Genomic DNA, 13,152 nt, shown 5'->3' on the forward strand with positions numbered 1-13,152 from the left:
ACTGATTTATAATAGAGGAATATGATGGGACAGTTTTGATGGGGCAATTATGATGGGGCAGTTTTGATGGTGGCAATATGATGGGGCAGTTTTGATGGTGGCAATATGATGGGGCAGTTTTGATGGGACAATTCTGATGGGGCAGTTTTGATGGTGTCAATATGATGGGGCAGTTTTGATAGGGCAATTCTGATGGGGCAATTCTGATGGGGCAGTTTTGATGGTGGCAATATGATGGGGCAGTTTTGATGGGGCAATTCTGATGGGGCAGTTTTGATGGTGGCAATATGATGGGGCAGTTTTGATGGGGCAAATATGATGGGGCAGTTTTGATGGTGGCGATATGATGGGGCAGTTTTGATGGGGACAATTTCTATGGGGCAATTCTGATGGGGCAGTTTTGATGGCAATATGATGGGGGCAGTTTTGCTGGGGGCCGTTTTAGCAATTCAGCTATTAAGCATTCCCACGCATTTTCCCCAGGAAATGCATTTTCTAGTTATGTCCTGTAATCCATCTGTAGTCTCTGATTATCTGAGCATTTGGCTTGTGGCTGCGGCTACTCTGACATCAATGGGCAAGTTTAATGGCAGCACCGTGAAGTTAAGCATTGATGTCACGGCAATGTGTAGTCAATGATGCAGCTGCTATGTTTATCTAGAGGTAGGTGGTCAAGGGGTGGCTCTGTTTAATCATCCCATTTGAGTCCCTGTTCACATTGACTGCGGCTTTGAAATCATGCAACTTCATCTGAAATCGCTTGATTTCAAAGCCGCATGTGAGCTCGACTTTAGATGTGACTTGGAAGACATCTGTGCGGCTTCATGTACAGATGTCTATGCAAGCCGCACCTGAAATCATCATAAGTAGTGCAGGAACTACTTTTTCAAATCAGTGCGGCATTTGAACATGGCCATGGCCAGCAATAGGGTGTGACTTGTCATGCGATTTGACAGGTCAAATCGCACAAGTTGATCCAATGTGAACGAGGGTTTAGGCCATTCTTATACCCAATCTGGTCATGCCCACTACTCTCTGCGGCATGCTCAATAGAATTTGTTTTTCAACTGTATCCCAGGAGGACTGGTATTTTGTCATCTGTAATCTCTAGCAACCAATCAGTGAGCGGTAATGATAAGCAGTAATATATCACTACCTATCAGTGAGAAGTAATGTGCAGTAACCTCTAGCAACCAATCAGCAAGCAGAAATGAAGTGCAGTAACCTCTAGCAACTAATCAGTGAGCCAGGGTCCATTTAATTTTATAGAGGGTCCTGGCTCTCGCTGCTCCACCTCTGCAGCTTGGTGCCTCCAGGCTCCTTTATATGAGATCATGTCTTCTTGACATGTTCAGCCACAGCCACCAGGACAGGAGTCAGCACTGAGCAGAGTGGGAGCGACCGGCACCTACCCACCCACTGGTCCTCTCTATTTCCATTGGCTCCGCCTCCTTGCAGTGCAGCTTCCCACCTTTGACTGCCGCTTGGGCGAGGAGCTGGACCCTCAAAGGTGCTGTTAGCCACCAGCCTGTCACGTGGACATGGATGTGGATGGTGTTCTGAAGTGCTGCTGGCTGCTGCTGCTGCTGTCCGTTGACCCATCTAGTCCACCCCGGGTCACTAGGTGTTCATTTAACACTGAGCAAAGGTACAGTATTGCAGTAGCAGGTTACTTGACAATGGCACAGTATTACAGCAATGTAATGGCAATGTTCCTGTTTTACCGGAGGACGACTTCTGCTGGAGAGGTGGTTTATAGCTGCAACCCTTGTGACAACTAGAGTCTGCAAAGGATCAATTTTCCTCTTAGGACTCCGCTTCATCTGTACAGTGGTACACCGTCACCTACTGGATGAAGGCCAGGTTGCATCTGCCTTCATGTTTGTGACTTGCACATGACTTCAGTTGTTGCCCACATATTCTAACAATTGCTTATCTGCATTGCCTGTTTAGTCAGAAATGCCCTTTTTTTTGTCCATTTCAAGAACTATTATCACTGAATATTGTCACTATCAAACTACAGCACTGTTAGCCCCATATTTGGCTTTGTCGCACTATGCATGCCACTTAGTTTCGCCAGGGCATACATAGCATGCCGTGTTTAGCCCCTACCCTTGGCACACCCCTATCTTCACCTCAATCTCAGGCTTACCAATCTTGAAAGTTCCCATGCATGGCTAAAAAGAACATATTTTACAGGAAATACAGTATCTCACAAAAGTGAGTACACCCCTCACATTTTTGTTAATATTTTATGTTTTATGCTTATGTTTGCATGAACACATAGGCTAACACTGAGGGGCCTCTAAAATCTGCATTTAAAATGTGTGCATGAAGCATTAAACTTGCATGCTCCATTGAAATGCCAGCAAACTTCATACTCTAAGCCCCTTTCACACTGGTGCACTTTTGCCACGCTTTTCCAAGGCAACAAAGGCGCAATAAATCTATTGCCCATTAAGGCTAGGCTTTGACTAGTACAGCTGAAATTTCATCTGATTTTTAGTGCTATTCTGTAGAGTGACTTGGTTGCGTTTTTCATACTACTGCGTTTTGACTCATCCCTGCTGGCTGACAGTGTTTGTTGTGTTTTTGTCTACAATTTTTGTTGGTTGTTAAGGAGTCGGCACCTACTGGCTTCCTAACAAGCAGGGACTCATCCCTGTTCTGAGAGCAGGGATGAGTCATTTGTTGATCAGGAGCAGGCACCTGCCAGCATACTAATAACCAGTCAGAGACTCATCTCTGCTGTCAACTGCAGGATTTACAGCAGAAAACAAAAACGAATGAGTGAAGTTCCCCAACAATCCATACCAGGCCCTTCAGGTCTGCTGAGGATTTTAAGGAGGACCCCACACAAAAATGTCATGAGATCGAAATCCATTCCAGGATGCACCCCCTCAGATCATACCAGGCCACATGCCCTCAACATGGGGGGGGGGTACTTTGCTAGGGGAGGGAACCCCCCCATGGCAAAGCACCTTTCCCCATGTTGATGAGCACAAAGGCCTCTTCCCACAACCCTGGCCTCCAAAATTAGAATGTTTCTGTGTATTTTGTTCTAGGGCATATTTCATTTTTTTTGCTGAAGGAGTAGTTGTATTATGTACCCTATACTCATTCACATGGGGAGCCGGGATCTAGGTTCCCCCTTGGGGCCTTCCTAAATCTGATAAGCCCCCCCCCCAAAAAAACACCGGATCAGAGTTGTGGGGAAGAAGCCCTTGAACCTCTCACCCCATGTTGAAGGTACATTGCCTGGTATGGTTTGGAGAGGAGAGGGGTAGAGCATGCTCCACACCCTAGTTTCCTGGCCTGCCAGGCTGCATGCCTGGATAGGAGTCTAGTATGGATTTTGGGGGGAAGGGGATATAATGCCAATTTTTTTTTCTGTTTTTGGCATGGGGTCCTCCCCAAAATCCACACTAGACCTGAATGGCCTGGTGTGGATTGTAATGGACCTCCACACATTTTTTTAATTATTATTTTTATTGACAGGCTCTTTTGGTTACATTCTGCTTTCAGCGATATGATTTTGTGTCCTGTAGACTTCAATGAAGATGCCCCAAAAACGCATGTACATGTGTTTTTTGGTGTGTTTTTGCTTACGATTTTTGTAGGTTGCTAAGGAGCCCGCACCCATTGTCTTCCTAGCAACTAGTGACTCATCCTAGCTCTGACAGCATATGCTGGCTCATTAACAAACAATGACTCATCCCTGCTTTCAGAGCAGGGATGAGTCACTGGTTGCTAGGAAGACAGTTGGTGCCGTACTCTTAACAACCAACAAAAATCATAAGTAAAAACACACCAAAAAACACATGTACATGCGTTTTTAGTGTGTCTTTATTGAAGTCTATGGGGCCCAAAATCGCAGTTGTGTTGCATTGATCAATGTGATTTTCATTGTCATGTGATTTGGTGCAACAGAAGTCGCATCTGAAACTTCACTAGTGTAAACCAGGTTTAAATCTTATGTAACTGATCACACTGTGGGTGTGCTGCACTTTAAAAAGTCCAGCTACATCTTTGGTGCAGTTTTTCAAAAGCACACCAGAAAGTCACCTTCAATTATTAGTCAATGGGAACCCATAAAAAGTGCATCAATGTGAAAGGGCCATTAAATTTCAATAGGTAATGCTTTAAAGCCCCTACAGGTCATCAGTTTGGAAATGACCATGAATAATGGGCCTAGAATTATTGCTCTTACTCTGATATGCACAGTGATATGTACCATGCACAGCACAATCAACATTGTCATGGGTAAGCACACCCAACACCTGTGTTTATTTTTATATGTGGGGTGGGAGGGGGCTCAAACATTTTGGAGGGTTAAGTGCTTGGATATAACATTATATTTTAACTTCTTTTTCCACCTAAAGCTAATTTTTCAAATCAATTAAAAGTTGCTTATGTGATGCTTTTTGGGTGTGATAGATTCTCTGCAATGAGGCATCAGGAGTCTTTTAGATCCCTGATGTCTCTTCTGCCCTTCTATGAAGCTAATGGAGTGTAGATCACACTACATTAGCTCCTTTCCAGGCCACAGTGTCCAAGAAAAGTGACAGCAGAAACTGGAAATGATGGTTTTCACGTTCCTTCGGGGCTCTTAGTAGGTAAGGGAGATTAGTGTAAGGATATTCGCTGGTCTCTTTCCCATCAACCTGAGAGCACCCTCAATGCTGGTCTCTGGTCTTTCAATAGGGAAGCAGGACCTGGGAAATGTGTGGGGCCAAGGGGAAAGAATGTTCCCAGGGTGTGTATGTACAGTCATCCAGTTGCTTCCATCTGACAGCTGACATTTGGCTTGTCAGATAAAGGTCCATTCACACCACAAAGTGTGAGTTAAGTGCATGTGTGTTGACATGCATTTGTCTGCTATGTTGCATAACATTTTAAAATGCACTGGAATATTTTAAATGTTTTTCTTAAAATTCACTAACATCCATCATATCACCCTTTTGCCAGACCTCCATATATCTCATCTGAGACAATGAACAGTCTTTTGCATTGTTTTGTTTTTTGATCACTTTGCCATCATATTTAAAGAAATTATTGATCAGAACCTAGTTTGAGCCTGAAGAAATGATACGCATATATAACAGCTACAATCTCTTCCCTGCATCACCATGCAGACTATTGCTCCTCCTCTGCGTAACTCCTGCAGACTATTGCTCCCAGAAATTCCTCATCAGTTACCATGTAAAGATAAGGGGTTCACCCATGACCATGTGAGGGTGAAGTTTCCAGAAATCCTCTCCTCCTGCACAAACTTATACTGAAGCACATTAATTTCCTGTCAAATCTTCTTGTGCAAAAGATCCCACTCTGAATAGTCTCTAATGCTGACTCTGGTTGCTTGCTGCTACTAGGCCAGAGGCCTGCAGTACCTCTCCCCGGAGGCCTAGTAGTTTAAAAGCATGTGTTGGTGGACTACTGTTCCCAGCTAGCCCAGCTTGCAAATCCTGTGCCCTCGGGCCATATCGATTTGACACTATTCCCCACAGTCTCTCCACTGATCCAGGACTCCTCATCAATGACCGTGTAATGCATACTTACCAACTGTCCGAATTTCCCGGGACATTTCCAGGATTTAGACTATTTTCCCGATTTTATTGTTTCCCGGGAAATGTCCCGAGAAATCAGTTCTTTTACGATTTTCCGCTGCCGCTAGAGGTCCGCGGCCGGTGGAGACATTGTCTCCGCCAGCCGCCATTTTTGAGAAGACCAGGAACACCAGGAACACGGCTGGGCAGCTATACGGAGCTCCTGTGTCGCCGCCCACCCTCCGCCCCGCCCCGGGTCGCTCTGACCTGTTATGGAAAGGGGCGGGGGTTGTATAACCACGCGGCCGGCGGAGACCTACTAGGAAACCTTATGTAAGGGGGGGCTCCGCTGGGGACACCTGATGTAAGGTGGGCACCGCTGGGGACACCTGATGTAAGGGGGGCTCCGCTGGGGACACCTGATGTAAAGGGGTGGCTCCGCTGGGGACACCTGATGTAAGGGGGGGCTCCGCTGGGGACACCTGATGTAAGGGGGTCTCCGCTGGGGACATCTGATGTAAGGGGGGGCTTCGCTGGGGACACCTGATGCAAGGACAGACTCTGCTGGGGGCACCTGATGCAAGGACGGATGGCTGGTGGCAGGCGACGTGGCAGGTGACATGCTCAGGGATCCCACTGATTCAGCATTATGGTGAGTTGAATGATTTCATTTTATATTATAATATAATAATAGAAATAATGCACTTCAATCATCCTGACACCATAACAACCATGGTGCCGGGATGATTGAAGTGCTAACACCAGGTGTTGGGAGTATCTTTATCTGCTGATTGTTAAACTTTCTGGAGTACACATATTTCTATTGTTGTGTAGGATCTGGGGCTGCTGTCCCTCCATCCCTCTCCCCCCCCTTTCCCTCTCCATCCTTATTCATCTCAGACTCTAACCACACCCCCTTAGAGCCATGCCCATTTAAGACACACCCACTATTTTGCATAAACCACGCCCATGCTTCGCGCGCCGCATTTTTACTTTCCCCCCTGTGCCACACCTACAAACGCATGCCCCGCCCCATAATTATAACAAGACTCCGCCTACAGCCAAAAAAGTGTCCCTAAAATTTTTTTTTACAATGTTGTCAACTATAGTAATAATGAGGACTTCACCAATGACCGTGTAAAGGTGACGTTTCCCCCAGTGGCCTGTTACCTCAGCTTATATAGGAGGCCCGCCCCCTGCCAATACCAGTTGGGATTGGTCAGGGCTCCCACATGAGCTGCCTGCCACTCCAGTTCTAGGCCCTGCCCCTCTTCCAGAACATTCTCCCTGAAAGCAGGGGAGGCGCCTCAGAACTAAAGCACAGGTGGCCACAGCCACTGCTACACTAACTACCTCCCTGCCCCCAGATCAAAACAGATAGGCCTAGCTCAAAGCATAGGCCTGCCTAAATTTACCTGTGCTGACAGTTTCCCTAGCAAAAATCCTATGCTAGCACCTACCTATGGTAGAGGGTACTACATTTTATTTGTAAAAGAACATCAACTGACTGTTTTGACTCTTGTGTGTATGCGCGCTGTGATGTGCTTACATGCGTTGTGTCGCGATGAAAAAAAAAGTGGGGCGTAGTTCTTTTTTTTCCCCAGCACTGGAATGCACACATCGGCACAATGCATTAGTGTAAACTGCTCCTATTGAAATACATTATTCTTTAATGTATATGTGTTGGCATGCGTTCATCAATGTGTTCCAAGCATCTGATGTAAATGGAACCTTACATGCATGAGTACACATAAAACCTCCACTGCTGCTGGGCGATGTATATCATATGGGGCTAAGTCATGGTTTTACCTTCCCCTCAGCCACCCACCTGAACTGTTGAATACAGCCAGAAGGGGCTGTATACATGCTGCTATTGTGGCTTAACTCAGGGTGCAGAATTTGACAGATGATACCTCCTGTCAAACTGGCCCATTGAGTTTAAATAGGCCGCACCACAACCACGTGCAATGCATGCAATTGCAACATTGTGGGGTGGGATTAAATCAACTGGTAAGGAGGTGTTATAACGCCACACTTCACCGCCTGTCAAATGCCCTCTGAAAATTGTTCCTTCAGAGGGTGCCACACTCTACAGCAAGTGTGAAAGAGCTCTAAAGAAGGTTGAGAATGAGCAGGTAAGTTTGTTTTATTGCAGAAAAGACACAACAATGAAGAATCAAGCCACTAGGGTTGCCACCTGTCCGGGATTCACCCGGACAGTTCGGGTTTAGAATCATGTGTCTGGGTTTCAGTCTGCCTGAAACCAGACACAATTGTAGCAAGGTCTCTGGCCTTGTACAGTCTAATGAGAACTTTCCAGGCCAAAGATAGCTGACATACTTCTGTATGTGGTGGGTTTTGGGTCATAGTGGGTGCAAGGTGGACAAGGTTATTGGGCGCCAGACACTTCTTGGATGTAAAAGAGATTTTATTTCTCTTAACAGTCCTTTTTGTATTTTTGGGGGAAAGAGGGTCAGGGCCAGGACACTCTTAAGTAGCTGTAAATTCAATTGGCAGACTCCGAGACTTTAATAGGAGAACAGCCATGCAGGGAAAGGCCCCAGCAAGGTGCCACATCTGCAGATGCAGGAATGCTGTCTCCTATGGCAACAGTCTTTAACAGTTCCCAACTCAAACGTAACAGTTCCTTCAGGTTCGCTACAACTGCCTCTTGTAGTTCTTCAACACTTGAGCTCCCAGTCTCTCACTAAACCCTCTAATTCACTGACTCTGAATCCCTTGAGCTCCTCCAATCTTTGCGGTGGTATCTCCCACTTCCTTGCTGGGTCCCTAGCTTGGCACTCCAGATACTTCTCAAGCTTCACCCCTGCTGACTGGCTCAGTCCCTAGCTTGACACACAAGGCTGCTCTGCAAGCGTCATTTCCGCTGGATGGATCCCTGATTTGATCACAGCCTGAAGTTTCCAGATTCTCCACCGTGCCCATTTGGTGAGAATGTTGCTCCAGGACTTGCTTCAGTTACTCACTGTGGTCCCTGGTAATAAGGTGGTTGGCCCCTTTGTGGCGAAGGCTTCCCTTCTACCTCTGACCACTGACAGGTTCTCCGGCCAGCAGAATCGTCACTTCTGGTTGGACTGCAAGCCGCAATCCCAACCCTGCGCTGCTCTCTTACTTCTGGATAGGCCCTCACACAGCCTAGTAGCCAGATGCCCCCTGGAATAGGCCCAATCTCCGGCCTAGTAGCCCAGGGCACACGACACACGTCCACCCAGACAGCTGCCTGGGTGGCACAGAACATAGATCACCTGACTCCACCTGAATATATAGGTTCTCCCAGCAGGCCAAGGGATTTAGGAAAACCCCTGCCCATTGGCTGAGACACCCCACATACCCATAACTTGACCTTGGGTTGCCCTTCTCATATTTAGTACCACCAAGTGCCCAGCCACCTAACGGTAGAAGAGAAAAGTGCAGCAAGGCCAACCTTAGGGAGAAATCAATAGATCTCTATCAATTAACCAGGATAACTACTCCTGGCAAGTAAATTTGTGAGAAGCTCCCTGCCTAAACTACAGGGTGCTACACAATATTCAGACAGGAATGTTGCTCAGAACAGGGCCTGACAAGAGGGTGAGGGGGCACTATGTACGCAGACATCCCAACCTGCAAAAACTAATTTCAGGGAGGTGACGCTTCGCCTTACCAGTGCCAATTAAATACAGCCTATCATTGTCCAATGTCCATCCATGCCACCTCATCAGTGCCTACCAGCGCAGCCTATCAATGTCCATCAGTGCAGCCTATCAGTGACCATCAGTGTCCATTTGTGCCACCTCATCAGTGTTCACCAGTGCAGCCTAACTGTCCACCAGCGGAGTGCTCCTGGCTCTGTCCCGCTCCCTCCCCTGGCCACAGACAGAAGACAGAGCAGCCAGAGCGGCCGCCGCGGCCGCTGCCGTACTCCATTCGGCTGCTCGGGCTTCTCTGTCTTCTGTCTGTGGCTGAGTGACAGGCCCAGCCGGGAGATCGCCTAGCGCTCGCAGGTGTCCGGGAGCCCGCAGCCAAATGCGGGTGACTCCCGCAAAACACGGAAGACTTGCATGTCTGTGTACACCGCATTACTATTCCCTTTGGATCGCCCAAAGATGTCCCAGGTCTGTTACAATCCTATAGTGTATGGTAAAAATTAAAAAAAATGGTGCTGTGTGCCACTAAAGTGTTTGGGTGTAGCTTGAAGAAAAAGTGGCAACCCTACATGCCACACCTCATTTTTTTTTGTCTTAAAAAATTGACTTGTATATCATAAAAGGACTTTAATGTCCTAGATACAATTCTATTAGGGTTATGCAATCTAGGGTAATGTAAAGACTTCTACTATTGAAATGACATTTAGTTGTGCATGTGTTTTCTAACGAAACACAGGCCCCTCTAACAGACCTAATGCACAGAGATTCTGTATTGTACAGCATAGTTGCATCTGAGGCAATCGCCGACAAAATGGCCGACTTCACTTTTTCTGCAGACTTGACTTCACTGATATGTATTCCCTTGCTACGGTAGTTAGTTTCCAATGTCATCGTTAAAAATAAAGCAGGGAGTGAAGTAAACTGCTATTTAGTGAGATTTAAATACACCCATGTAGTGACGATTTAAGAGCTGAGATTTCTGGAGTTGTGTTTGTAAAGGAAACCCACATCAAAGATGGCGCGTTCAGCTTCCAGAGCGTCTCGCTGCTTTACATCACGAGAGCTGACACGTGACTGTAGTAGGAAGTGTTTGTGAAGTGGAGCTGCAGAGATGGATGAAGATGGGCTTCCGATAGTTGGATCTGGGATAGACCTTACTAAGGTTAGTCAATGTATAGCTGTGCTTTTTTACTTATTTTATTAAATATCTTCACTGAGAGAGCTGCACCTGACTAAACAGACATGGAGCTACTGTTCACTATTATCCTGTAGTTCTACATTAATGATTGCACAGCTAAATTAATTTGTGTCCTTTTTATTTGCTTAGAGTTCAGCTTTTAGGGCAGGTTCACACCAGAATCGTATTCCCCTCCTGCGTGATTAGGCAGCCCATTTCTATGAAATGCACAAAAAGTAATGCATGCACTGCACCAAATCACTTGGTATCATGTGATCGAGTGAGTTTGTAATCTGCGTTTGGGCTACTGTTAAAAATGTATTGGCGCCTGCAGTAGATTGCAAAGACAGTGCATTTTGAACGCGATGCGGGAAAGATGCAAGGAACGTGCTTTTCCTGCACCGCATTCTGGTGTAAATCGGCCCTTAAAGTGTAGCACCACCAAAAAGGGGAAGCTCTTTGCATTAAGGTAAAAAATGTTTAGGTGTCAGCATCTCCTGTCACCCCCCCCCCCCCTTTTTACTTACCTGAGCCCTCATTCAATCCAGCCGCGTAGACGTCTGCAGCTCTTCTCTCCCCTCACTTCCTGGTCTCACTGACTTTGCTGGGCATTAGGCGGCTTCCCAGGAGGGCACTGGACAGAGGGGAGGGGACAGGAGCGCAAGCGGGGGGACCCGAAAAGAGGAGGTTTGCAGCCATTCTGTGCAATTCTGTTGCACAGAAAAGGTAAGTAAAGACATGTTTGTTTTTTTTTTTTTGTTTTTTTTTATTTACCTTTACAATCACTTTAACCACTTAAGCCCCGGACCATTTGGCTGGCCAAAGACCAGAGCACTTTTTGCGATTTGGCACTGCGTCACTTTAACTGACAACTGCGTGGTCGTGCGGCGTGGCTCCCAAACAAAATTGACGTCCCCACAAATAGAGCTTACTTTTGGTGGTATTTGAACTCCTCTGCGGTTTTTATTTTTTGCGCTATAAACAAAAAAAGAGCTACAATTTTGAAAAAAACTCAATATTTTTTACTTTTTGCTATAATAAATATCCCCAAAAAATGTATAAAAAAAAACATTTTTTTTCCTCAGTTTAGGCCGATACGTATGCTTCGACATATTTTTGGTAAAAAAAAAAATCGCAATAAGCGTTGATTGGTTTGCGTAAAAGTTATACAAAATAGGGGATAGTATTATGGCATTTTTATCAATAATTTTTTTTTACTAGTAATGGTGGCGATCTTTTTATCGTGACTGCGACATTATGGCGGACACGTCGACAATTTTGCCACATTTTTGGGACCATTGGCATTAATACAGCGATCAATGCTATAAAATTGGGTTGATTACTGTAAAAATGTCACTGGCAGTGAAGGGGTTAAGTGTATCCTAGGGAGTGATTCTAACTGTCTGGGGGATGGGCTAGCAGTGACACGACACTGATCGCTGCTCCCAATGAGAGGGAGCAGACGATCAGTGTCTTGTCACTAGGCAGAACGGGGAGATGCTGTGTTTACACCGGCATCTCCCCGTTCTTCAGCTCCATGACACGATCGCGGGCACCTGGCGGACATCGGGTCCCGCGGGCACGGTCACGGAGCCCACGGCAGGCGCGCGCATGGTTGGAAATTCAAAGTAACGCACAGGTAAGTTACTTTGCCCAGCCGTGCCATTCTGCCGACATATATATTTTAAAGACCAGAATAAATTTATATTCTGGCAAATGAAATGAATAAATGCCTAACGCTCCTAAACATGTTTTCAAAACCTGGCTTTAGGTACGTTTTTTAATGCTGCTTTTCTCCTGCCAGGAGAAAAGGCGTTTGGGTAAACGCCTGGTGTGCATGAGGCCTAAGAAATAAAACATCCTTCCTGCTGCCCTCAACCAGTGGTGTGTGTACAGGGTGCCTTGGTACATGCCTATTGAAAGATAGTGTCCTGGTTGTAATGACGTACAAGACCCCTTTCACACTGGCAGTGCCCGGCCGTTAGCGCTAAAGCGCTGCTTGTTTTTGTGGAACTTTAGCTCTGTTTTAGCTGTGCCTTTTCCCCAAAAAAGAGGTAAAAAGTTGTTTTGTGACGCTTTCAAAGTGCTTTGTAAGCGCTGCCCATTCATTGCCATGGGCAAGGCGTTTTGGGAATGCTATACAGCACTCCCAAACCGCCCCAAGCAGGCTGCTTGCAGGATTTTTCGTAACGTCCCGCAAGCGCACCACCCCAGTGTGAAAAGACGCACTGGAATTAATAGAAATACTTGGTAAATTGTGTGTAGCCAAATCCCATATGTAAAGTCGCATAAACCAAAATTGCAAATAAAAAATTCAACGAAAATAAAACCAAACATAAAACAGCAAAGTGACCCCCTTTTGGAGTGTGTAGGTGTAACGTTTTCCTAGTGGAGAAAATGGAAAAAAATGGAAACAATGGAAGAAATCGCATAAAGGACTGCTGCCTCCACAAATGTGATTTCCACCAAGGTAGAAAAAACAGAAGGTAAGTGAAGGGTTAGTGTGTGGGTGTGGCGCAGTCCTAATTCATAGAAATACTTGGTAAATCGTGTGTAGCCAAATCCCATATGTAAAGTCGCATATAAAGTATAAACCAAAATTGCAAATAAAAAGTTCAACGAAAATAAAACCAAACCTAAAACAGCAAAGTGACCCCCTTTGGAGTGTGTAGGTGTAACGTTGTCCTAGTTTAAAAATACTTTGTAAATCGTGTGTAGCCAAATCCCACATGTAAAATCGCATGTAAATTATAAACAAAATATAAACAAAATCGCATATAGC

The 13,152-nt window shown here is 45.8% G+C and overlaps 1 protein-coding gene across 2 annotated transcripts in view; it reads left to right on the forward strand.

The window, feature by feature from the left end:
• Positions 1-10,207: 10,207 nt before the first annotated feature.
• WASHC3 (WASH complex subunit 3) overlaps positions 10,208-13,152 on the forward strand; it is a 44,303-nt gene continuing 41,358 nt past the window's right edge. The window contains exon 1 of one of the 2 annotated variants that reach the window (XM_073620321.1): positions 10,208-10,355. In XM_073620321.1, the coding sequence (XP_073476422.1) occupies positions 10,305-10,355 (51 nt within the window). In that variant the 5' untranslated portion in view covers positions 10,208-10,304. The remainder of the gene's footprint in view (positions 10,356-13,152) is intronic. The other variant, XM_073620322.1, reaches the window with a different exon arrangement.

The sequence above is a fragment of the Aquarana catesbeiana genome, linkage group LG03 (genome assembly GCF_042186555.1).
Source record: "Aquarana catesbeiana isolate 2022-GZ linkage group LG03, ASM4218655v1, whole genome shotgun sequence".
In the NCBI taxonomy this organism is placed as follows: domain Eukaryota; kingdom Metazoa; phylum Chordata; class Amphibia; order Anura; family Ranidae; genus Aquarana; species Aquarana catesbeiana.